This window comes from Aotus nancymaae, unplaced genomic scaffold (genome assembly GCF_030222135.1).
Source record: "Aotus nancymaae isolate 86718 unplaced genomic scaffold, 86718_ANA_hifiasm-v0.15.2.pri h1tg000036l, whole genome shotgun sequence".
NCBI lineage: Eukaryota > Metazoa > Chordata > Mammalia > Primates > Aotidae > Aotus > Aotus nancymaae.
In genome coordinates this window covers 22,240,570-22,267,679 of record NW_026988450.1, presented here as the reverse complement: position 1 = coordinate 22,267,679, position 27,110 = coordinate 22,240,570, and the positions used below count along the sequence as shown (strand labels likewise).

The window sequence follows — 27,110 nt, the reverse complement described above, 5'->3', positions numbered from 1 at the left end:
AGATAGAAACTATGCTATATAGATAGATTGAAGGTTGCTTAGAGGTCTGGGTGGGGAAGGGAATTACTGTATTTGGATTTAGGGGAACTTTTTAGATTGATAGAGATATTCTAAAACTGGATTGTGGAGATAGTTGTATAATTGTATACATTTACTAAAAATCATCATACTTTGCACTTTCCATAGGTACATTTTATTTTATTTTTAATAAAAGATGCTATTTTCCTTAGTATGTTTATTGGGCCCCTTTTCATTAATAATATGTCTGGATTAGTGACTTTAAAAATAAATTTTTTATAATTAATTTATAAAAAAACTTTTTTAATTCAAGGAACAAAATTAAGGAGAATTTGGGTAACTTAGATTTTTTTTTCATAAAATGATACTGAGCAATATATGGATATAACTATATTTTCCTTGAGAATTTGAATAAAATTATTTATTATTACTTTTTATTTTCTTGAATAAAGTTCTGTGTAATGTCAAATTGTAATTTGATAATAAAAATTACCTTCAGAAAATTTCTCTGAAGGTTTCTTTTGTCTAATAATTATCATTTTAAAAGTAAAAAAGCTTGTACTTTATTGCTATTTGTCAATAATTAAACTTCAAATGAAATAAGATCCTGATGGGAAATAGCTAGATACCATCTTATTCCTGTCTACATTTTGCATTTTAAGACAAAGATTTGCAATTAATCTTGCAATTAGAGGAAGATGCCCTGCCTACCTATGAAAGAGATATTTTTTATGAGTAGGAAATAATTTAACAATTAAGAAGAAACAGTCATGGGAATTCTGAGAGGTCTTAGGAAGACACTGCCTGAAAAGTGCCTAAAATGAACAAGACCCCCGCAATATTTTTTAAAAATTAAACTTTTAATCTCTTTGCTTTTGTAAGCAGAAAGCAGGAAAAACTTATATCTATAATATTAACCATGTGTATTTTTCAGTGTTAAAGCCAGAGAAGACAAATTAAAAAGAAAATATGCTTTGGGAGATGTCAGTGAGGCACAGAAGCAAGAATGCAGAAAGCATCATTCTGTGCTGGCAGCTGACCCCAGGGGATGTTACAAAGGAAGGGTGCTGTTGGCTTGGAGCCACCCTTCTCCCAGCATTACCCTAAACCATCCATTGCTGGAGTTCCCTGCACCGGGGGAGGGGGGAGGGCAGGGGGGGCGAAGGGGGGTCTGCCCCCCACTGGCCGACGCTGCCTCCACCCCTGCTCTCCCTCTGTCTCTCAGAGCAAACAGGGCCATCTGATGCTTGCTGCCATGACATGCCCACTGCCCCAGCTTCCAAAATGACCATTTGAAGCTCCTCTTTATTCTCTTTTTGCCTTAGTGACCCTTTCCACCTAAGTGTTATGAGAAAAGCAATCCATCAAAATAATCAATGATAAGAAATAAAAAGTCTTAATATTCCTATGAGGCATTTCCATTTTAAAACATTAACCTGGTATAAGGAAAATGTCAGGTAGACAGCAATGGCTCAATGAGAATTATTCTTTTTACTTATCCTGTGGATTCTTTCTTTATTGGTTTGTCCAAATGCATTACCTCAGTCAACTAAATCATAGCAAGCTGTTCAACTGATTCTTTTTTTTTTTTTTTTTTTTTTTTTGAGACGGAGTTTCGCTCTTGTTACCCAGGCTGGAGTGCAATGGCACGATCTCGGCTCACCGCAACCTCCGCCTCCTGGGTTCAGGCAATTCTCCTGCCTCAGCCTCCTGAGTAGCTGGGATTACAGGCACGCGCCACCGTGCCCAGCTAATTTTTTGTATTTTTAGTAGAGATGGGGTTTCACCATGTTGACCAGGATGGTCTCGATCTCTTGACCTCGTGATCCACCCGCCTCGGCCTCCCAAAGTGCTGGGATTACAGGCGTGAGCCACCGCGCCCGGCCCTGTTCAACTGATTCTTATCTTGCACTCCCTGAACACAGATGCTGGAGGGAAAAGCGTGCAAGGGTGAAGGTGAACACCTGTATCCTTCAGCAAACCATACTCATGGACTCATGATGTGATAAGTTCAATATTATCCTTCCAAGGAATTCCACCCCAGGGGTAGAATTGATGGCAACCTGCCATATCCACTGGAAGATTTGTGGGAACTTTTCATGGTTCCTCAACATCATCATGCCCACTCTGCCTACCCCCAAGCTCAGCCCGCCGTAGCTCCTAGGTTAAACAGTCCACAGACCATTACTGAGTACACCTCTATGCCAGGTCCTGGATCCACCAGGGTCTTGTGTTAGGTGCTGGAGATGAGCGGGTGAATATGACAATCTAGGGCCTTTAGGGAGCACAGTTTGTCAAAGCAAAAGACTGTCAAAATCTATGTTCTGTCCCGTGCAAAGCATAAACAGCCTTGGAAAGAAGGTTTCTTGCTTTCTAGCCTTGTAAATTTGAGGATACCGCCAACAGTTTCAGAGGCTCCACTGTCTGTACCTAAACGTAGAATCAGCCTCTTTGATTGAGAGAGAACACCTTTTATTCTACACAATTGACATTTAATGAAGAGCAGGCTTATAATTATAAGTCTCTCAGACAAAGCTAGGGGCAATCAAACACCAGTTGGCGGTGGTTTACGTTTAACTTGACTTCCTTTTTTTTTTTTGAGACAGTATCGCCCTGTTGCCCACGGCTGGAGTACAGTGGCGCGATCTGGGCTCACTACAACCTCGACTTCCCGGGTTCAAGAGATTCTCCTGCCTCAGATTCCAGAGTAGCTGGAATTACAGGCGGGTGCCACGCCTGGCTAATTTTTTGTATTTTTAGTAGAGATGGGGTTTCACGGTGTTAGCCAGGATGGTCTTGATCTCCTGACCTCGTGATCCGCCCACCTCGGCCTCCCAAAGTGCTGGGATTACAGGCGAGAGCCACCGCGCCTGGCCTAACCTGACCCTTTTAATAACCACCCGTAACCACCAAAGCGTGAAGGGGATCAATATTATTATCCACAGGAAAGGGGACCTGAGATTCACAGGAACTTAATCTAGTCCCTCAAACCAGTGCTAGGATTTAGCTATTCTCCCAAATGTTTGGAATGAGAAGTTTTGCTAAAAGCCTTATTCCAAATCAAAGAAGGAGGTGCACGTGGTGCGAAAGACAGGTCCACAGGATTTTAGTCAGGAAAAATTCTGAAAACTAATAATCTTTCCGATGTACCCAGTCGTTCCCTTGTACTCTCTGACCTGACACGCCTGACTCTGGGAGTCCGCTGCTGCAGCTGCAGGACCGCGGGACGCGCGGGTCACTTTGTCCCTGAAGGGGCGAGTTCCGGGCAGAGGCGGCGCCGCCGCCCTCTTTGCGAAGGAGGTCTGCGTTTCTCCCTCCTCTCCGCACCGCGCCTGCGTCCTGCACTATAAGTAGCGCGGGCCTGAGAACTCCTTCCAGAAGTTCTCCAGCGCTCGGGCAGAGGGAGTTTCTCGCTGCCTGAGGGCTGCAGCGCGGGAGAGCTCGGGCTAGAGCGGACTCGGCGCCTGGCGGTCTGACAGCGCCCTCTCGCCCCAGGTGCCTGCGGGCGTGGGGAGCAGCTGCACCAGGTGGCGTCCGAGGTGGTGTCAATGAAGCGCAGCCTGAAGAAGATGTGGCGCCCTGGAGAAAAGAAGGAGCCCCAGGGCGTGCTCTATGAGGACGTGCCGAACGACACGGACGACTGCAAGGAATCGCTTAAGGTACCCTGGGCCCTCGGGGGTCGGGACGGGTTCCGACCTCGGGGTGGGTGGGGGTCGGCTCGAGGTTTCCTTGCTTGGTTTGGAGGAAGCGTGGAGTGGCCGGGGGCGTGGGGGGTGTGCAAGCTTTGGGGTGTGTGCCCAATCCAAGAGGAGACCCCGCTAATGACGCGCTGGCACAGCGCCTGCTTTATCTATTTTGTTTGCTTATTTGTCCAATCTATTCTTGCTCCCAGATGGGCAACTGCCGTCCAGGGAAACCTACTTCAAAAGTATCTGTATCACTTGGCACAAGATCGGGCAGCTGCCTAAAATCAGGACAATTTGGACCCTGAACCGTTTCACTTGGAGCATTTTGTAGATTTTGTTTAGAACCAAATAGCCGAATGACTGTATCTGATAGCCGTTGGATAAGTATTTAAGTTTTGGGGGTTGAGAAGTCTTCTGGTCTAACAGAGTGAAACAGAGAAACCAATTGTCTGTACAAAAAGCTTTGCAGAAAATGTTCCCAATAAAACGGAGGCAGGAGTGGCGAATTCCTTCTCCAGGAATTCAATAGTACCTTGTGAGCATCTGAACCTAGTACTTCCTCTAAAGAGTGTAGAATTGGGTTATTGTTGACAGCACGTCGCTGAACAGATCTCCCAAGCTGCTAATTCTGGCACTAGGGATTGGGCAGCGTAATCCCTTTATTACCCAAAGATGTATCAAATTCAAGTGCCAGAATGGTTCCAAATACATTTAGATCAACACTTTCTTTGAAAGGATGAGACATGGAAAAAGACCCTACTTCTGCAAGATCCCTATTTTAAATTTGTAACTGAATATGTGTAAATTTGGAAGTGGTTGGATGCTCATTGTCATATCCCGTAGTCACTAAAGTTATATGTAGCTTATATGGAATTCTTTTTTTGTTGTTGTTAAAAAGTAATACATCTCAATTTAAGAGACTACCATAGATGAGTGACTTGTTAGGTACTATTCTGTAATAACAGAAACAAAAGCCAAAGTTCAAAAATTTAAGAAATTAAGTTTTATTATTCCAATCTGACATTTGCTGAATAAATTCTAATATTCTAAATTCTTAGTTGTATTAAGATGCATTAAATACTTTAATACTTCATTTTAACTGATAATTCCTTTCAGTAGTGAGAAATGCTCTAGTTATCCTTAAAATAACAAACTGGAGTTTTGACATATGTTATCATGTGACATATGTAAATAGTTATGGTCAATGGTAGGATTAAAGCAAGTATCTGAATCATTTGTTTGGGGAAGATTTCTGCATTTCCTTTGCAACAAGGAAGAACGGCCTTTATATCTAAGCATATATGAATTTATGATCATGATCAAAAAATTTAAAAAAATTATATACTGATCAATCTTGGAGCATTTTCTCATACCTTCTTTGTGTCTGTAAACATTTTGTGTATTTCAAGAAAAATATTTACCTCATTATAAGCATGATAGTTTGTGATAATAAAAAGTTCTTTCAAGCTATAAAATATATAACTTTATGTCCATAAGTTTGCATATACTTGTTTGATATAATGGTGTTTAAATACCTCTAGGTGGTTTTTGAAGGAAGTGCATGTGGATTGCAAAACTTTAAGAATCAAATTACATTAAACAGATGTGACAATGTGGACATCTCTTTGCATTATGCTGCAGCAGAAGGCCAAGTTAAGCTAATGGAGAAGATCACCAGAGATTCTTCTTTTGAAGGTAACAAAATATCTTCCAGAAATCATTCATCTCATTCAATTCACTGGGAAGAATGGAATGGATTGATTCTTAAGGGTAATTAGTGCCAATTATAAAGAGCCTGTGTGTTTCACTTAGAAGTGTGGGTTTTCCTACACACCAGCACTCCTCAACTTCTACTGAAATACTGCAAAGAATATTGCAGAGATCTAGGACACCCCACAACAAGCACAGACTTTATTTGAATTTTTACATAGACTGTAAAAATGCATATACATTTAATGTACTCTTTTATACTATTTCCACTGAGGTTATATTTAAATTATTATCATTAAGTAAAATTGACACGTTGAGAAATTGTACCATCCTCCCTCAGTGATGTTTTCCAGATGCCAGCCTTGTCCACTGTACCTTGTTTAAGAAATTCAAGTGCAGACAATGAGAGAGGTAGACGCCACAGAGGTGGAGGCAGTGGGTGGTGTGATAAGACCATTGCTACATAAGATAATTCTGTCAATATTGTGGAAGGTAGATAGGAAATGGAAGCCCAGCTAAAAAGCTATTTTGGTAATAAGGAGAGGATAAGAGTTCACCAGGGTTGTGAGGCTACAATAAGGAGACAGGGAGAGTTTCCAGAGATATTGGCATGTAAAGTCAACAGTGGGTAACAGCAGAGTAAATGGGAAGAGAAAGGAGCAGGGAGTTGGAACTGACTTTGAAATTAATAATATATAATCCTCCCCCAAAAGGAGGAATATGAGAAAACAGAAAAGAGGTGAATGTGAAGATGTGAGCTTTGGTCACAGTGAGTTTGAAAGGCCCAGGGGACATCCACTTGGAAATAGCCAGCAACAGAAATGTGGAAGGAATGAGGCCGCCCTACTGGCGCATGATTGCATAGGAAGTCGCTGAGACAGTGGAAATGTGTGAAAATCCTTTAGGGGATCACAAAATTGCTAGCAAAAGAGGTTAAGAGTAGAAGGCCAACGTTAAGAGACAGATGGCAGAGGAAAAGCCATAAAAAGATGAAGAGAGTGAAAATACACAAGCCATGGGCAAAGTTACTGGGATAGAAGAGTTAGAAGAAACTCTTGCCACAAAGAGATTGAGTAGGAAGGAGATCATGATAAAGTCCCTGCATTAGAAGCCCCCAGTGACCTCTGTAAAACTGATTTCTGAAATGTGGTGAAGATAAAAGCCAAATTCAAGTTACTTAATTAGTGAATGGGAGTTTTTAAGTATAGAGCCCTGTTTAAGTATGGTGCCAAATGGAATGAATGATGAATGGAGTGATTCTTCTTGATCAGATGGAACGGTCAAGGGATGTGTGTGTGTGTGTGCATATGTGTGTGTGTGTACATGCATGTGTGTGTGTTGTTTAGAATGAAGCACTTAGATGAATGAAAGGAAATAGTAGAGAGATATGTTTTAAAAAGGAGAGAAACAGAAAACATGGCTCTATGGTTCCAAGTATCATAGATGTTCGCCAAATCATATTTATGAGCAAATTTTTTTTTCTTTCCTGACATAAAGATATACTGCCACTAATTTGCAAAGCTGATAAAGCAGACAACCATGTCTATTTTAGAATAGCTATATGACTTTGCAGGATAAAAAGACATATTACTTATATGCTGAGCTCACAGGGTAAATAGTGCCATGTATCGTATTGTAGAAATACGTGGAAACCACATATGGCATCAGGGGCTCAAGCTCAAATTCTAGTCTTGTGTTTTATTTGTGGTGTATCTTTTTTTCTCATTAACATTTTTAAACCATTGCTGCAGGCCAGGCACTCTGCTGTGATCCTTAAAGACATGTTTTAATATTATTGTCCCAGAACATTGCAGCATTGCAAGGTCTCTCTCTATATATGTATTTCTCTCTCTCTCTCTCTCTCTCTGTGCAGGTATATGAATATATGGTTTTTAAATTTTTTTTTTATTTTTTACCAAGTTTGAATACTTTTAACCTCTCTGGACCTCAACATCTTACTCCTTCTGAAAATTTGTCATGGTGGTACCTTGCAGGCTGTTGGAGGCTTGACTGAAATAATGGTCATGTGAACTTAGCAGAGTGCCTGGGACATAGTTATTGCTTTTATATAATCCCAATATTTTATCACAATCCCAAACTCATTTAGATAAAAACATGTAACAATAGGAGGATCTATTTCTTATTAATGCTACCGATAGAAATTTAAGTCAATTGATAATGTCAGTGCCATGCTTCTATATGTTCCCACTAGGTACCCATTAAATGTTTCATTAGAACCAAATCTGTGTTTTTAGTTTCCATAAAGAAGATGCAGGCCGGGCACGGTGGCTCACGCCTGTAATCCCAGCACATTGGGAGGCCGAAGAGGGTGGATCACGAGGTCATGAGATCGAGACCATCCTGGTCAACATGGTGAAACCCCGTCTCTACTAAAAATACAAAAAAATTAGCTGGGCATGGTGACACGTGCCTGTAATCCCAGCTACTCAGGAGGCTGAGGCAGGAGAATTGCCTGAACCCAGGAGGCGGAGGTTGCGGTGAGCCAAGATCGCGCCATTGCACTCCAGCCTGGGTAACAAGAGCGAAACTCCGTCTCAAAAAAAAAAAGAAGATGCAGCTGATTTCAGTTGCACTTGGCACTGAGTTTTGAGGTGGATTGGCACTCAAGAGGTGTTGAATATAGTCCAAGCAAAATTTAATCCATACTTTGGTTTCTTTTTCTAGTGCTGAATGCAATGGATGATTATGGAAATACCCCTCTGCACCGTGCTGTAGAAGAAAACCAGATTGAAAGTGTTAAGTTTCTTCTCAGCAGAGGAGCAAACCCAAACCTCCGAAACTTCAACATGATGGCACCCCTCCACTTAGCTGTGCAGGGCACACACAACGAGGTGATGAAGGTAAGGCTACTGGCCGGCTCCAATGGGCCTTACTGGCAGCACCCATTGGAGCTGGGACCCAAATCCGGCTCTTTCTGCCTGTGCCAGGAGGAGCACCTTCTAAGCTTCCAGGGAAAACAAAATGCAATTATTACATTTGCTTTACTTCTCACCAACTAATGATGATCATGATGATTAGTTCTGCCTTTATTGAATAGTTCTTATTTACCAAGCATTTTTTAAAGAGGTTTGTGTGTGTTTGTTTATTAAATTCTCATCTAAGCAAACCCACGATGAAGTAATTCTACTAGTATTCTCGTTTCCTAGCTGAGTACACTAAGGTGCCAAAAGAATTTGCATAACTTGCCTAATGTCACATCACAAGTAAAAATGCAAAACTTCGTGAAGATCAGGCTTTATCACTTTTACCTGACTGATTTAATGACTAAAAGGAAGAAGGTAATGAGATACTCAGTGAAAACAGAAAACACAATTATAATTCGATGTTTTTGTTAGAATAGGTGGCCTGTCAGAAAGATTAGTTAGCAGAAGACATAAGGATACCACTGGGAAACATCTTATTGGTTTTCAAGGTATAAGAGTAAGTTTGTTGAAATAGAGGAAACTCTGGAAAATTGCTTAAGGGTAAGAATTAGGCCATCATTTTTAAACTACATCTCAGAGTCTCTCAAACACACTAGAATACAAACATGCTTAAAGAATGAAGAATCTAATTTACAAAGGGATCATGTTCCGGAAGTTCATTTATAAGGTAGGCTGTTTGGAACTTATAATAAGCTTTCTGGTAGAAACAATATCCAATGAGCGACTTGAATTTCAGGCTCTCTTTAACCCAAAACCTTCTCTCAGCCCTCTAAGACCTTGGCTCCTTTAAGTCTGGCATAAAAGGTGAGAGAGGAACCACTTTCTGCTTTCCTACTGTACCTTATATGTGACTGTATTAAAATTCTTAACAGGTGATATTGGAATCAAATGTTTATGTGCTTTTCTTCCACACTGGCTAATTATGCTTGAGGGAGGAGCTGTGTCTTACTAATTCAAATATCTCTTATTCCTCAGCACTGTGCTGGTAAATGGTGGCTATTGAATGAATGAATGAATGAATGAATGAATGAGTCAATGGGAGTTCTGTCTGAGAAGAGGAGAGTTGAAATCTCAATACCTATGAGATGAGTCAGGGTGGCTCCCTGAAGAGGTTACTAGAAAGTCCTCTGGCAATAAGCTGGTTTTTTTTTTTTTTTTTTTTAAATCTGCATTATTCATGATCCTAGTTCTGTTTCTATATCATCTGGGTTGGGCCACTAATAACTACAGGGAATTTTCCTAGAGATGTCACATATTTCCTCGTGGTGCTCTGTGCTCCCTCGGAAGGATCTTTTCAAGGACAAGTGCCTATTAACTTAATTAATAATGGCTCTGAAAGTGTGGTTTGGAATTCAAAGGCAGGTAACTGTTGAAAACCTATTGTTAATTAGAAAGCAGAAATCTCCAGACCAACAAATACAGAAAGGTAGGTATCACATAGAAATAGAAAATAGAGATCCTAACTGATTGATAAACTTGGTGGTGAACATAAAACAAATTTTCCTGGTGACACCAGAACAAGCAGAAAAGTAGAGTTCTAAGTAAAATGGACTCTCCCTTGCTTGGTCTTACCGGCCACAACTATGTCTGAAAATATTTTCAGACTACTCTGCTTCAGCAGAAATGACAGGAATAGAAGGAAGAGAAGGTGTTTGGAGGGCCTCCCCTCATGCTTGCAAACAGCAGTTCTCCCCACCTACCTCTCCCAGTTGTGCCCATGGTCCGGCCTGTACCTACCCAGCCCCTATCAATTTAGAAGCTGCTCCGTTGACTGCTCCACTAAACTTCCCCAAACTTTCCCCTCACTGCCTGTAATGGTTGTAAAGTTAAAAGAAAATTGTCATCTGTACATCACTTCAAGTGCTTGCACAAATAACCTATGGGATATCATTATGGCATAATATTCCCTGGGACACATTGGCCTGGGGATTAGGAGGTAGTTTTGTTTCTCAGTGGCCTGCAGGCCCTAGTCCTTTGGGCTTTACTTCTAAGTATTCAGTTGTTTCACCCCTCCATGAGACTTTCCGGATTCTCAACAAAGGGGCCTGCGGAGAGCTCACCTCTGAACCTTCCAGACTTGCCTGGTCATGACTGAATTTGAAGTAGGTGCACAGCTTAGTGGCTCTCTCTGGGATCCCTGCCACATATAATTTAACACAGCTTTTTTCACAGATTGCGCGTTTGGTGGTACAGTAATAGCCCAGTAAATGCTACAAATTTATGATCTATGATTCTAAGAGGACAAAGAGAGAAAAATACCTTCATGTAGACTTTGGTAGGTTATTTTTCATGTGAATCTAGAGATTCCTAAAAACAGAATGTGATGGTGCCTAAATTCCATAAAAGGAATCTTATGTTCTCATTTGCCTTAATCCATCAATCATTTCTCCACATATTCTTATGTACTAAAATCCGAATTTAATTTTCTTTTACCAGCATACATAATTAGTAAACCTAATTCATTTGCTGACACTCACATAGGGCATGTTTTGTTAACAAGATGTTCTGATAGGACGCTGTATACTTTTTTTTTAAAGAAGTCAAGGTTTTTAAGAAACATTATTTAATACGTTCTTTTAACATTATTTAATTATAAGGATATGTCATCATTTATCATAGTCTTTCTGCAAGTGAAAAAGCCTCTAGGAGGCCAATTCAAAGATTTGATAAGACATTTATATGAGAATTTTGTTACATGGAATATAAAAGAAAGACTAGTCAAAGAACTATAGACTCTTGGGTAATAATCATAGGGCAGTCAACCAGGTGAGGAGGTAACAGGTCTTCAGTGAAATTCCATCAAAAAATTACTTCACCATTTTTTCAGGACGCTAATTTCTTACATTGTAGAGAAAGTTTCCATTCCAGACCAAATATGAATTAAATGAGTTACGCCATATACAAAACTTTTCTTTATTGAAGAGAACAGAGTTTCCACTGACATTTCCGAAGATTATTGTAATCCAAGTAAAAGAAAAATAACTGGAAGAAAAAAAAAATCCCCTTTTGCCTTTCTCTCTCCCTCCTTCTCTTTTCCTTTCTTCCTTCTTCTCTACCTCTCTTCCCCTTTCATCATGAACACATTCTAAACGGCTCCACAAATTTATTTTCCTGAAAATATAAGTTAACGTAACTCTACTTAATACAAGTCAGAAGTATTAAGTGAAACTATGATAACTAGTATCTATCATTCTTATTTTATTTACAATTCCAGAATCAGTATTGCCTGAATTACTGTAACATTGAAATCATGATTATTTCGTCTAATGGAGAAATTAATTAGTACCCACAATGTGCAAGATTTCGTGCCAGGTTGTGTGAGAGAAGGATGAATAAAAGATAAACAGACATGGTCTCTGGCATTTGAGAACTTAAAATCTAGTGGAAGACGACAAGTACCTTATTTGGAAATTTGCAAAAATTTTGATAATTACTCTCCCTTTTTGTGTAGGTCTTGCTTGAGCATAGAAGTATTGACATTAATTTGGAAGGTGAAAATGGAAACACAGCTGTGATAATTGCATGCACCAAAAATAATAGTGAAGCACTGCAGATTTTGGTTTGTATATTAGTCATATCTTTCTGCTTTCTTTATCTTTTCATGAACACAATATGAATTATTATTGTTTACAAAAGCTCTTAAGTTTTTCTCCCTAGAAAAATGTAAAATATAGAAACTAGGTCAGAAAAAAAGTTGTTCTGTGTGTTTTTGTGTATGTAGTCGCCCCTTAAGTGGATCTGAGATTGCTTATAGAAGATTAATAGTAAAGCAGTAAAGAAAATTATGAGAAAATCAAAGTGAAAAGAAAATATAGCCAGGAAAAATTGAGATGAAGCTGGTGGTCAGGATAGGATGTAAAATACAAAGTACATGGCCTGGATGTTATAAAGATGGATTGTCCATATGATTCTGAGCTTCTGAATAGTCAAAGGAATGATGAATATAGTCAGTTGCAGACTTACTGGACTCACAAGAGAAAAGGCAAAGGAAACACAGCTCCCAAGACGTGAAGAAATTATTGCCATATGTTCTCAAAAACAGAGCCCTGCGTGATATAATGACAAAGGTTCTTAGCTGCATGCCTGAGAGTAGAGCCAGCCTTGTCTCTGATGAGGCTTCCTGGCATGGTCCAGTGAGGCGATGGAGATGCCTGTCTACATGACTTCCTCCTGCTTCTGGCAGTGTTCTATCTGAGTGTGCTGTTAGAATCCCAGCAAACAGCCTTTTTTCAAGTATTCCTTAATCACTTGCATGTTATCCAGGCCAGGGTCTTCACCATCCCAGAGAGTAAGAAAATAAAATTAAATAATTTAAAAATATTTGCCTGATGTTTAAATGTACCATACAAATATGTTTTAGCACCTTTACTAGATGGAATTAGAGACAGGTACATCCTCTAAGCTGTCATGATTGGACCACAAAGAGAACAAATGACAAAGAGAATAAAAATAAATTAACGAACACTCAAACCAAGAATTTAGGAAAATTAAATTAACCAAATTTAAATTAACCAAAAGAAAATTGGAATAAAGAAATAGTATTGTTGAAAATGATATAGAAAACAATATTTTTTAAAGTCTGGTTTCCATGCAAATTTAATTTATGTGTATACTGTATGACAACATTGTTCAAAAAAGCTTTTACTTAACAATATTCTTAAATAATATGATTTTATAAAATACATTTTCAATTTCTGGACTCTATATATAATTTCTGCACGATTATATATAAAGTAAACTGATACTATCTCTAAAAGCTGAGATTACAGGTAGTATTGGCTGCTTTACACTTTTCTACTTTTTCTTTTTCTTTCTTTTTTTTTTTGAGACAGTGTTTTCGCTCATTACCCAGGCTGGAGTGCAATGGCGCGATCTCGGCTCACTGCAACCTCTGCCTCCTGGGTTCAAGCAATTCTCCTGCCTCAGCCTCCCGAGTAGCTGGGACTACAGGCCACGCCACCATGCCCAGCTAATTTTTGTATTTTTAGTAGAGACGGGTTTCACCATGTTGACCAGGATGTTCTCGATCTCTTGACCTCGTCATCCACCTGCCTTCACCTCCCAAAGTGCTGGGATTATATGCGTGAGCCACCGTGCCCGGCCTCTACTTTTTCAAAATAATTTTTTATAGTAATTAGATATACTTAAAACTGAAGGCTAATGATTTACAGAAAATGGTAATTTCAAATGATTGGATCAGATAAAAAGGTAAATAACATTCAGTTCTTCTAACATCTTTTTAGTTAAGAACCTTCATTAGTGAAAATATTTGATTATCATGGTTTAATAAGAGTAGTGGCACATTCATTTATTAATTTTGCATAAATAAAGGGAAATAATCTGAGAAATATTATCCCTTTATTTGCATCAGAAACTGAAAATGGTTATAGAAGTAATGATAATGTCTTTAAAAATCTCATCAATCCCATTGAAAAAATGTGTTGACTTTATTTGCTGGAGTATCAAGATTGATATTGTTGTGTTTGCATTGTTACTTCTTTGGAAGATATAAAATGTCTGTATTTCAGAATCTTAGCCTACTTCACAATTACCTTCTTGCCTAGATTTTATCGCATATGAAGCTCTCTATATACTTTTACATAGACATACAATAGTAAAATGATGTGGGAGAGGCATATAAATTCTCATCCACCCTTGTGATTTGGTGTTTAACTGGTGTCATTTTTCATTCTATTCTTTTCTTCCAGCTTAACAAAGGAGCTAAGCCATGTAAATCAAATAAATGGGGATGTTTTCCTATTCACCAGGCTGCATTTTCAGGTTCCAAAGAATGCATGGAAATACTATTAAGGTTTGGTGAGTAGAGACTTTTCCATGTTATATACTAGAAATAAGTCTATTCTGTTGGATGCTATTCATTTGATTTTTTTTTTTTTTTTCAGACAGAGTCTTGCTCTGTTGCCCAGGCTGGAGTGCAGTGGTGCGATCTCGGCTTACTGCAACCTCCGCCTCCTGGGTTCAAGTGATTCTCCTGCCTCAGCCTCCTGAGTAGCTAGAACTATAGGCATGTGCTACCATGCTGGCTAATTTTTTGTATTTTTAGTAGAGATGAGGTTTCACTGTGTTAGCCAGGATGATCTCAATCTCCTGACCTCGTGACCCACCCACCACTGCCTCCTATAGTACTGAGATTACAGGCGTGAGCCACCACACCCAGACTAATTTGAAAAATATTTAACAGAATTAAACACAAGCTTTTATGTGTCCCAGTGCCCTTTCTTTTTTTTTTTTTTCTAATAAAAAACCTCCCTATTGTTCATTTTATATATTTGTTATGTTGAATGTTATTTTCTTCTAAAGGTGAAGAGCATGGGTACAATAGACAGTTGCAGATCAACTTTGTGAATAATGGGAAAGCCAGTGCTCTCCACCTGGCTGTGCAAAATGGTGACTTGGAAATGATCAAAATGTGCCTGGACAATGGTGCACAATTAGACCTAGTGGAGGTAAGTCTTCATATTCTCTATGGCACTTTTATCCTAGAATTGTCATAACCATATAAAATACTTTGCAGCTCTTTTACAGTTAATTTAGATTGAAATACATACAAGAAATATTATTTCCTTCTGCTTATAAAGAAGCAGAACAAGAAAATACCCCAAGTTTCAATCTATGTAAAGAATTTTGAGAGCTCCCCAAAACAATTGCAGACACAAATACAGACAGAATAAAGAATATGTATCTAGTGCCGTTGCCATTAAATCAGTTAAAGCCTACCCTCAGAAGATGATAACGTTCAGCCAGGAACATTAAAGCCCAACTATGAATGTATTTGGTTTTAGTTCTACTCAGAAGAGCTATCATTTTTAAACTAAGGATCAGTTAACTAATTTCTAAGAATAGGTATGTGAAAGTGTTGACTGTGTTTGGGATCTGACCTTATGCCACGCTTCTCTTACCAAAAGTGGAGACTTTTGGCCATTTTTCCTTCAATGTCTGAGTTTTGGGTGGCAACAAGCTCCCCTCCAGGATACTGCAAATGCCTGTGTTTTCTGGAGGAAGAGAAGATTGGTTATTAATCTCGTGGCTTCTGGACACTGATCCGAAGTCCCTTCAATATGGAAATGAAAAGCTGCCTTTAGTGGTATGGAGTCTGAAGTCACTTCATACACTGAGTACTTACAGCAATGAATGAGACACTGTTCTCATATTCCTGGGGGAAAGAATGGCACCCAGACAAAGATGGAGGAAGTATATGCCAAGAGTTGTTATATTAGAAGGAAGCTCAGTGGTCAGCTACAATTTGGATATGGATGCTTGTCTTTGCAGGTCCATAAAATCAAGAAATATCTGTCACATTTCAGATGATTAATGGTGATCAGTCTGATTGATACTCCTTGATTTTATGAACCTGGGAAGAAAAAGCTCACAGTTCAATATAAATTATATTCTTACATTGAGATTTAAACATTGATTCTAGTATTAAAACCCTTTACAGAAGGGGAGGTGCACAGCCCTTCATTTTGCTGCCACCCAGGGAGCCACAGAGATTGTTAAATTGATGATATCGTCCTATTCTGGTGGCATGGATATTGTTAATACAACCAATGGAAGTGGTGAGACCATGCTTCACAGGCAAGTTTCCTAACTGTCATTCTGTATACAGACTTTTTGTCTTCATGTGTTAAATTAGACATTGCAAGGAGCCATTAGCACTAATGCTAAGAAAGATTTTGTGGTTCAAAAGAATAAAGCAAACATAACAAAGACCCTATGGATCAACTGGAATCTCGTATGTTCCTTGGGAATGAGAATAGAATGTTAAAGAAATTTCCCAGAATAAAGTCACCTGGGGTGTTTTCTGATTCAAGTCCAGTGGATATAGGCCCAAGATTAATTTTCTATATGCTAAAGATGTCTACATACAAGGTCTTCCAAGCCATTTCTAATCTGTTCCAATTTCTCATATTTATTTTATCCCCATTTTTAGTGACAAAAATGGAGCAGATACATATGTTTATTTCACCTTTCCCACGCTAATGCTTTTGCTAATCCCCAAATTATAGATAAATGGTTTCAAAGGATATAGTTTCAGGAAATTATAACCAAGTTGCCAAAACAATAACCAATTGATTTGAAGTTTAACAGAAATACACATCAGACAAAGTGTATTAAAACATAGACTTACTAGGTTCTGGGACAGAAAACAAGCAGTGTAGACTGGAAATTCAATTATAGATGCTACCCATGTGAGTGAAAGAGGTGTCTGAGTTGAGCCTTCACTCTCTCGCTCTCTTACACACACACACACACACACACACACACACACACACACAGAGTCAGAGCTGCCGATATATTTTTAATAAGCAACCAGACCTGGAAATCTACAATATCTCTTAGAAAAAAAGAAACTCTACCAATACAAGATCTGTTTCTAAATAATGTACACACTAGCAAAACCACAAGGCACAATAGGATATGTTTGAATAGAATGGAACTCCCACTTAGGATGAATTTGCAAAGTAAAATTTTGTAGCATAAAAGTAACAAAAAGCTATGAAGTTAACAAAAGGCCAATTTATTTCCAAGAAAATAGAAATAATAGGGTATTCCAAAAAGAATTTTAAAATAAAGATATTTGAGACCTTAAAATTTAAAGGAAGGAATAATCAGTTACGTAAAACTAAATATATGAAGATAACACAAGATTGTGAAAAACAGATTGTTATATATGAATCCAGTATTGGTGATACAGAAATGATTCGGTAAAAAAGAAGTTAAAAAGGAGTCATTAAAATAAAATGAAAACTCAGTAGGTAGACTAACCTCGAGACCAGAGATTCTCAAACTGTTGCATGTTAGAATCATGTGGGCAGCTCATAAAATCCCAGCGCCAGTTTATAACTTAGAATATTTCAAAATCTTTGGGATGAGTCTCAGGAGTTAAAGAAAAAAAATTGATTCCAGTGTGTCACCAATTTACAAACCAAATGATTTGATTATTATTAAAATGTATCTTTAGAACACAGTCTTAATATATTAATATGCATAACAAGAAATTGTCTTAGGAAAATGGGGCCTTAATGTTAGAATTTATTCCCTAAAATTACTAAATATAATTAATGTATTTTAAATATAGTGCAACCTCTGGTCAATTTGGGGTGAAAATTAGCAAACTGATTCTGAAATTTATGTATAAAAGGCCAAGAATAGCTGAGACAACCTTGAAGAAAAAAAATGAGATTTGTGATGAGAAACATAAAGCTTTAAATCATTAGTATTGACATTTGTTATGGTGGTGCTTTAATATAGATTGCAAATTTTACTTGCTTTGTAATTAACGTTATCCTTATGACTGCCTGTGAAATGATACCAAAATGTTTCAGTTCTTTCCATAATTATTTTTGGCTTCAGAAAAACTCAGAAAAGCCAACACTGCCTTTTAAATTTTGCCAAAGAGGAGTCCCTCAAAGAGGAGGTTTTGAACCCTGCAGATGAATTTGAGGCACACCTTACATGTAGCTGTTGCTATTCCCCATGATAATAGCAATACCAGTGATTCCCTTGTCTTTTCTATCTTGGGACAAATGTTACGACTCACTTCATAGCATCTTCATGGTGATTTTATAGGAGAAAATAGGTTTACTAAAGGATGAGGAGGAAAATACTGTGATGTATTTGGTGTTTCCCTATTATTATCACTTTGAAAATGCTACCCTAATCAGAATCAAATTACAAATTTTAAAAGCTTACTAATTCTCTAACATTCTATCATGTTATTCTATGATTGGTTAAATTCACTTTCTGAATATAGTAGCTTTATTAAATACATTTATATTGACATCAATAGTACTTTAATTATAATATTTATAATTTTGTGTTTTTTTTCAGAGCTTCATTATTTGATCACCATGAACTAGCAGACTATTTAATTTCAGTGGTAACTATTCCATTTACTGGTTTATTTTTATTACTATTTATAGTTGAAGAAATCATATAATTACATAATATAGATTTTCAAAAATGAATCAAATTTTAATTTCTTGCTTATTAGCAAAAACAGTGTACAAAAATATGATTGACACACTTGGAAGTAGAGTATATCGTATATGAATACCTAACAGCCAAACATTACTGTGAAGTTAGAAGTGTCAAAGCGTACTTTTGGATATCCATATCAGTGGTTTTAGAGCAGGAAATTTGCAGGTACATTGGAAGGAAAGCTGTTCCTGTGGCCTATAACAGGATCCTAAGGGAGTATGGGCTTGGGCAGTGACCCTTCTTCAGCCCTGGTGGCTTTAAGATGGAGGCAGGACAGGCAGCACTGGGGAAGCTCCTATCCCAGCTACCTCAGTGCCAACTTTAAAAACTGAGGAGTTGTCAAAGATTTATTATAAGTGAAAGTATGAAGCATGGGATCTTTTTCACTCTGGGAAGTGGAATCAGTCAGCTTTGAGTTGAATTTGAATAAGCCCTTTACACAGATGAACGTTTGGTGAGTTTATTTAAGCCACACCGTATTCAGCAATGATGGATTTCCATTTTTAGTATTGAACATGTGTGTATTGTCAATGATGACTGTTGAAATTATGATAATTACACAGATGAATACTGGGGAGACTCATTATATTCTATAAACTATGCATTATATGCCATAAACCATAAACCATAGTCATGCATGGTTTCCTGCAAAGGCTGCCATCTCTTCACCAGACAAGAGAACTGTGGCAGAGCCTCACCAACCACCATGGAACTTGCCAGGGGATGCTGTTCTCATTGTCATCTATATTCAGTGATCCTCCAAAAGAACAAAGAAATATTCACATTTAGATTTTAAGCTACTTTTATTACCCTATCTAAAATATAGAATTATTTCCATGAAATTTTAAAAGGTCTTTGATTTCTTGTCATATCAAAATTTATAATACATAATCGTTAACATTGACTTATTCATTTAAAAATATATATTTAATGTGATTTTTAAATATAAATTTTCTTAAATAATGTTTGCTTAAAATTTTACTTTAGCATTTGAGTGATTTCAGTTCGATTATTTCAGTTCATCTATTTCAGATAAAACAGGATTTTGTAAAACAAGCAAATGGTTTTTTGTGACTGTTTCTTAAATCATATGTGCAATGAATTTGAAAGCCTTTTCAAATTGTAGACATTTAAAAATTATTTCTTACAGTGGAAACTAAACAATTGATCTAAGTAAAAGGATATTATTTTTATGATTCAAGTAGTAACTAGAGCTATTACCAGGTGTCTGTAAAAAGCCTGATATATGATAATAATTTCTTGTTGAAATTATAAAAGAAGTCCTTGATTTCTGTTGATACAACTGTGAATTATGGAAAAATTTCAAATCATTCTATAATTAGCCACACGCATTGGTGCTAGACATAATACAGACACTATATCAATGAATTACCATTATTTAGAGATTTCAATATTTGCTGAATTATCTGTTTCTAAACTCTTTGTTGAATGACTTGTTTGATTTTTAGGGAGCAGATATTAATAGCATCGATTCTGAAGGACGCTCTCCACTTATATTAGCAACTACTTCTGCATCTTGGAATATTGTAAATTTGCTACTCTCTAAAGGTACTAAGAGGTCTTTGGAAGTACTACTCAGTTTGGTTAGATGAACATTCATTGTGTACCAAATGAACATTCATTGTCTGCCACCATCTATTGTGTGCCAGGCCCTCCGCCAGGTGCTGTGAATACAAAGATAAGCAGAACACTTTTCATGTCTAGAATGATTTTTAGTCCAGTAAGGGAGAAATTTTTGAAAAGATAATTTCAGAACAATAGTAGATAACATTTATAAAGCAATTGTTATGCCCCAGGCATTTGCTGAACATTTTTAATCAACATTCTTTCAATATATCAGTCCTATGTGATGCAAGTACTATAACTATCCCCGTTTTAGATTCTAACCTGAGCCTCTGATAAGAAAGAAGTGAGGTGTTCTTCTCTGCTATCCTCTTCTTTCTTTATCTCTAACGTGTCTATATTTATATTTTATGCTTTAAAAGGTAAGCCTTCATGTACTAATGTAACGTATCACATATTTTCTATATCACTGACACACACAGACACAGGGTAAGGTAAACCCATTTTTAAAATATGTTTAGTTTTCTCATCTAAACACGATTTCCTGTAAACTAAAGATCAACAATGTTTTAAGTCAACATTTTTTTGATAAGTTGAAAATCCACATAAACAATGCTTTAAATAAATGAATAGAATTTATATTTACATAGTGATTTTTTTTTAGGTGCCCAAGTAAATATAAAAGATAATTTTGGACGTAATTTTCTGCATTTAACTGTACAGCACCCTTATGGATTAAAAAATCTGCGACCTGAATTTATGCAGGTAATGTATATCTATGGATTTCCATTAACTGAGTTGGGTTCAACAGGAAATAAACTACTTTTGTTTATTATAATTTTTGTTATTATATAAACTGATTCTGGAATTTTAAAAATGTTTTAAAATGAAGATGACATATTTGAATATTTAGTTACAACACAGTGATGGTGGTGGTGATGATGATGACGATAATTGTACTGAGACTGAGTTTTTTATCTTACAAAGGGATTTCATGTACAATCATCTATGATAAAGATACATCCTTAATTAGTTTGATTTTCTTCATTCTTTGACCATTATGATTTGCATGTCAGTGGAAATGCCAAGTATGAGAATGAATTATCAATACTCCACTATCAATTAAGAAAAATTACTCCATATACTCGATTTGCTGAGGAGAGGTTGAAAGCCTTGTTTTTGTATTTATATTCACCAGCTAATATTTACTGAATGACTATCACGTGCATATGAAATATACCATATTTTTATCATAAATAAATTTCAATATTGTCACAGTCTTTAATAAAGAATCAAAAATATATATGTATTTGAACATTTAAAAAGCAGAATGTTAATTGATAGGCTTAGGATACTCATTTATCATTCATTTTTTATTTACTATACATATAAAAGATAAAGTAAACCTAATGTTAACATTCCATTCGTTTTACCTAACAGAACATATTAACATGAAGCTGTTGGGTGTTATTTGGGGGTGAGAGGAAATGAGAGGAAGGGCAGAGGGAAGCCATGATCAAATATGTTTGAAAAAATGTTGCGTTAAAAATGTTAAGTACATTTTCCTACTTGCAGGATCTCTCAGATCCTTTAATATGGTAATGTATATTACATGGAGACAGAGCATTCAACATCATTCAAATTTATTTTACTCTAGAATCCTTTAGATTTTTTATGTTTTTGGCTTCAAGAAATACATATTGTCTCCTGTTGAAAAATATTTTTCCTACAGAATAGTTTGAAAACCATCTAATTAGCATAATAGCAGAGTTATTTGCATAACGTTATTTTTTTCTATAGATGCAACACATCAAAGAGCTGGTAATGGATGAAGACAACGATGGGTGTACCCCTCTACATTATGCATGTAGACAGGGGGGCCCTGGTTCTGTAAATAACCTGCTTGGCTTTAATGTGTCCATTCATTCCAAAAGCAAAGATAAAAAATCACCTCTGCATTTTGCAGCCAGGTAGGAGTCAGTCTAGCAATGTATGAACATGTCTTCTTTCTTTTTAATATTTGCCTTGAAAATATGAAACCTATTTTTTTCCAAGTTATGGGCGTATCAATACCTGTCAGAGGCTCCTACAAGACATAACTGATACGAGGCTTCTGAATGAAGGGGACCTTCATGGAATGACTCCTCTCCATCTGGCAGCAAAGAATGGACATGAAAAAGTAGTTCAGCTTCTTCTGAAAAAAGGTGCATTGTTTCTCAGGTGAGGATATATGATTGGAGTGTTTATATAGTCTCTTTAATTTGCTATTTTCAGGCTATCTTTTCATTATATTTTTAATTGTATTTTCTAACTTTACATCACACTAAGTACTTTTATCAGTTTTATTTTATCATCAAAACACATATAAGTTCTAAAAATACTGAAAGGGAAGTCAGTATTTTTTCCAACTGACAAAGACTTTGAAGTTTATAGAGTTGAAGAAGCTTGTTCAGGATCACAGAATAAGTGGCTTTGTGTAGACTCTTTCTCAGAACTTTGAAATACAGTTCCTCATATTTTACTTCATCATGCTGCCATCTTCCTATGTAGATACAAAGCTGTGGTTGTATATGTGTGTGTGTACATGTACACACACGCACAAAACATATAAGTTCAAATACTCTACTTTTCATTCAATCCGATGAATGGTAGACATAAAAATCTCCCTTTAAGTGACAACAGGAGATAGTAAAACATTTCTGAATTTCTTTATACTTAAATGAACTCAAGCACAAGAAACAAAACCAATTTAAAATATGGAAGCATAATAAAATATATGGCATAATTAAATGATATCATGGTAAAAAAGAAAATCCTGAAAACATTTTATAGTGGTTTTTCATTTGGTATTTTACCACAGCAGTGTCAAAGAACTTAGTAGGCTAATGTTCAAAAACACATATCCTTACCAGATTATTAATGCCAACAAAATTGGTGCTATAGCTGCAAAAATGAATGTTTTCTCAATTTCTTCTGGTTTACGAGGAAACACCAAGCAACTGACCTGCAAAGGAGACCCACTAGACCCAGATCAGACAGTTGTTGCTTAATTCCATCATAACTGAAATAGCAACATGGCTCTTGCACCCTATAATCTGCTCACTAGCACTGAAATTAAATAGTGTAGGGAATTTTTTTCTGTCTAATTTGAAAAAAAGGATAACTAATATGACAAGTGTTTATTGTCTTTACATCTTGAATTTCTGTGAAAAAGGATAAACCTTTTCAGAAGTAATTGGGTAAGCATCTTTCAGAGTACAAGAGGAAAGTTTTTCAGACTTGAACTCTTAGAATAGTAAGTGAAACTAAGCTAAGTATCTTATAGCCATGTACTATATTATTAGTATTATTACCCGTAACTATTGACCACAAAGACTAACACCACTTCATAAAGGTTTTTTTGATACAATGTTCAATAAAAGAGTAAAACAAGATTTAAATTGATGAATATATGTTCATTATAGCTTTGAAAAAATTATGTGTGACACAGACACGCTAAGGGTATTTCTACCCCAAAGCGTTTGGTAATATGTTTATATACTTTCATATTTTAAACCACTAAATAAAATATAGTGTGAATCACATTAGAAATAGGTTATTTAAGATCACTGAGCTTGAAATTAGCTCATTTATCACAAATGTTTTATAAATATTTAGTTGCCAGATCTCAATTATGCATTTTGTTGTCATCAGATTTACCTAGAATGAACCAAGTGGAATCCCATCCCACTTGTCATCTGTCAAGTGTATGCACACATCTTTTCTTAACTCTTTGCCAGTGACCACAATGGCTGGACGGCATTGCATCATGCATCCGTGGGTGGGTACACTCAGACCATGAAGGTCATTCTTGATACTAATTTGAAGTGCACAGATCGCCTGGATGAAGACGGGGTATGTACTGTGGTCCTCACGCTTACCCAAAATTTCGACATAGCAGAAACTTCCAACATTGCCAGCAAACCCTCCTAGACACCTTTTACCTTCCTTGTACCTTTTTGTTGGGTGTTTAGCACGTGGACTCTTAAGGTGAAGTATGAGTCAAAAGGCAACAGAAATGGGAGAATACCAACGGGTGGATGAATGTTGAGGGAACCCCTAGTCTCACAGAGGCTGGTCCACAGGCCATTGTGAGTTGATGGTCAAGTTTTACTCTCTGTTAGGCCCAGATAAATGAAGACATGAGTGAGTTTTCATTAAAATAAGTGTTGTTTTGAAGTATATTGATTTGAAATGCTGCCCTTTATTGTGCAACTATGTCCTTCCTTCTTTGGGAGAAAGTATTGAAATGTATATTTGTTCATAAAATGATGGTGATAGAAGATTCTTGGTGCCTTTTCATAAAAAAAGTCTTTAGGTGGGGAAACTAAAAACTGCAAACTTATAACAGTCTGTGATTTTTAAAAACTTTTACAAGCTTAGGAAACCCCAAATCTACAAGCCACTGCTCTCCAAATGATCAATCTCAGGAGTATTTTCTTCTGTGTTCAACCCAACATCTTTACCCTGAAAAGCTTGCCCTTTGTCCTTGTCAAATCATCCCATTGCAAAAACAACACAAAACAAATTCATTCTCTCTCTCTCTGTCACACACACACACACTTCCCACACATGCACACTCACTATAAACGCATTATTTTGAAGCCTGATTCTGAACACCAGTTTTAAATGCTATGTATTTTGGTATTAGTTAGCATTGCTAAGATCTTTTAAGCAGTTTAGCAGTGAAACAAGGTAGATTAGGCATTGTAACCACATCTTCTGTGTCTGTTTTTCTTCAAAAGAACACTGCACTTCATTTTGCTGCAAGGGAAGGCCACGCCAAAGCCGTTGCCCTTCTTCTGAGCCACAATGCTGACATAGTCCTGAACAAGCAGCAGGCCTCCTTTTTGCACCTTGCACTTCACAATAAGAGGAAGGAGGTGGTTCTTACAACCATCAGGAGCAAAAGGTACACTGTCTTCCTGCCCACTGTCATTAAGTGCTCTCTGGTGTTGGGGATGATTTGAAGTCTGAGAGAAAAGGAAAGAAAAGAAATGAGTTTCAGTCATTAATCAAAATTTAAAATATCTGTTGTTCGTATCACTTTTCAAAAAGTTTTTAATTTTTAACTTTTTTTTTTTGGGACAAGGTCTAGCTCTGTCGCGTGCAGGCTGGAGTGCAGTGGCGCGATCTCTGCTTACTGCAACCTCCACCTCCCGGGCTTCAGCAATTCTCGTGTCTCAGCCTCCCAAGTAGCTGAGCCACCATGCCCAGCTAATTTTTGTATTTTTAGTTGAGACGGGGTTTCCCCATGTTAGTCAGGCTGGTCTTGAACTCCTGAGCTCAAGTTATTTTCCCACCTTGGCCTCCCAAAGTGCTGGCATTACAGACGTGAGCCACTGTGCCCGGTCCTTTTTATTTTTAATTAGTGTGGGCAAATAATAGGTGTGTATATTTATCAGGTACATGAGATGTTTTGATGCAGGCATGAAATGCATAATAATCACATCATGGAGAATGGTATCTATCCCCTCAAGCATTTATCCTTTGTATTACAAACAATCCAATTATAGTCCTTTATTTATTTTTAAATATCGACCTAAATTTATAAATAAATTTTTTGGATGGCAACAGGCACCTCTCTGATCTTCAGTTTATATTTCTTTTTCTTTTTCTTTTTTTTTTTTAGATGAGGTTTCACCATATTGCTCAGGCTGGTCTCAAACTCCTGACCTCAGGTTATCCACTTGCCTTGGCCTCCCAAAATGCTGGGATTGCAGGCATGAGCCACCATGCCCAGCCCAGTTTATATTTCTTAAAAAAATAAAATATGAGTACATAAAACCAAGCTTCACAGTACTCTTGTCAGACTCCAGGGGTTCAGGCATGTTTAGTGTCTGGAACCATGTCATTGTCAAGCAAACTTTGCACTGCCCTCCTTGAACTTGCCTGGCACGTGTCAATAGAAACCCTAAAACTGGATGCTGGTCAAAATATTCCCCAAGGTAAATCCAGATAGTTATCAGTGTCCTATAATGGGATGTCTCTTAACATGCAATCTTTATGGTTTCTAAACCATACTCCAAGGAATTTTAATGATGAAGTTAGAGGATAGTTTGTCTTGCTTCTCATAATAACTTTATAATATCACTTTCTATAATAATCACAGATAGGTATGCACAAGGGCCCAGTGTCACCTAGTTGTGGACACAGAGTGAACAATCTCATATTCAAGGCAGATCAAGTCTGTGTTTTTGAGCATGAGCAGTCTAAAAACATCTCCTACTGATCATCCCTTTAAAGCACATTTTAATGAAAGTGTTCAACCCAAACTTTTCTTTTGATAATGTAGATATACTAGATGGACTTTATTGATAGAGTGTAACAGAAAATTAGATAGGATCTAGAAGATGAATGGGATCTTCTTTGCCTCCTGCCATAGATTTAGTTCATCTTTGGTATGGTAAGCACCTTCTTACCCTGTTCAATTGGATGGTGATGAAGAAAATGGGCAAAATTGGAATGTTCTGGCAGAGGCTATGCTTATCAATGCACTTTACAGGTGTTAATTTGTAGTTTAACTCAATACGGCATGTACACATGTATTAGTTATTAAATTTGGGCCCAGTATTACACTGATGGTGTAGGTATGTGAATGTGGAATCTCTACCCAATGTGGTCAGCTCTATAAGTACTTACCATTTCATGACTTCAGGAGAAAAAGAAGATAAAGTCCCAGCTTCTTTGAATGGCATTTAGATAAAGAGACAGAACACTGATTATAACAGCCATCCTGAAATTTGCCCACATTCCTAATGTCCAATAATGGACAAGAATTCATTTTACTGGGTTGATCTTGATTTACATGTTGGTTCCATTGAAACCAAGGGTAAGCATTGCAGTTCATGAATAAGCTTAAGTTTAGGTTTCTCCTAAAGAAATAATCTTGAGTTTTAGCTGTTGTACAGAACAGAAGGATGACTGTGCTTATCTTACTTATTTATTTTTTACAGATGGGATGAATGTCTTAAGGTTTTTAGTCATAATTCTCCAGGCAATAAATGTCCGATTACAGAAATGATAGAATACCTCCCTGAATGCATGAAGGTAAACTCTCTAAAGCAAAATTCTTCCTGGGTTTATGCTTGCCATATATGATATGAGGATTTATTGTTGTAATCAC

The 27,110-nt window shown here is 37.1% G+C and overlaps 1 protein-coding gene across 2 annotated transcripts in view; it reads left to right on the top strand.

Moving 5' to 3' along the window:
- The window catches only part of TRPA1 (transient receptor potential cation channel subfamily A member 1), a 74,413-nt gene that overhangs the window by 20,079 nt on the left and 27,224 nt on the right, over nucleotides 1-27,110 (top strand). For both annotated transcript variants that reach the window (XM_064384272.1, XM_021670076.2), the window contains exons 2-16: nucleotides 3,514-3,677; nucleotides 5,246-5,399; nucleotides 8,100-8,275; nucleotides 11,811-11,918; nucleotides 14,068-14,176; nucleotides 14,681-14,826; nucleotides 15,819-15,955; nucleotides 18,212-18,260; nucleotides 19,831-19,930; nucleotides 20,610-20,710; nucleotides 21,746-21,915; nucleotides 22,001-22,165; nucleotides 23,725-23,839; nucleotides 24,730-24,896; nucleotides 26,941-27,034. In XM_064384272.1, coding sequence (XP_064240342.1) covers nucleotides 3,567-3,677; nucleotides 5,246-5,399; nucleotides 8,100-8,275; nucleotides 11,811-11,918; nucleotides 14,068-14,176; nucleotides 14,681-14,826; nucleotides 15,819-15,955; nucleotides 18,212-18,260; nucleotides 19,831-19,930; nucleotides 20,610-20,710; nucleotides 21,746-21,915; nucleotides 22,001-22,165; nucleotides 23,725-23,839; nucleotides 24,730-24,896; nucleotides 26,941-27,034 — 1,902 coding nt within the window. In that variant the 5' untranslated portion in view covers nucleotides 3,514-3,566. The remainder of the gene's footprint in view (nucleotides 1-3,513; nucleotides 3,678-5,245; nucleotides 5,400-8,099; nucleotides 8,276-11,810; nucleotides 11,919-14,067; nucleotides 14,177-14,680; nucleotides 14,827-15,818; nucleotides 15,956-18,211; nucleotides 18,261-19,830; nucleotides 19,931-20,609; nucleotides 20,711-21,745; nucleotides 21,916-22,000; nucleotides 22,166-23,724; nucleotides 23,840-24,729; nucleotides 24,897-26,940; nucleotides 27,035-27,110) is intronic.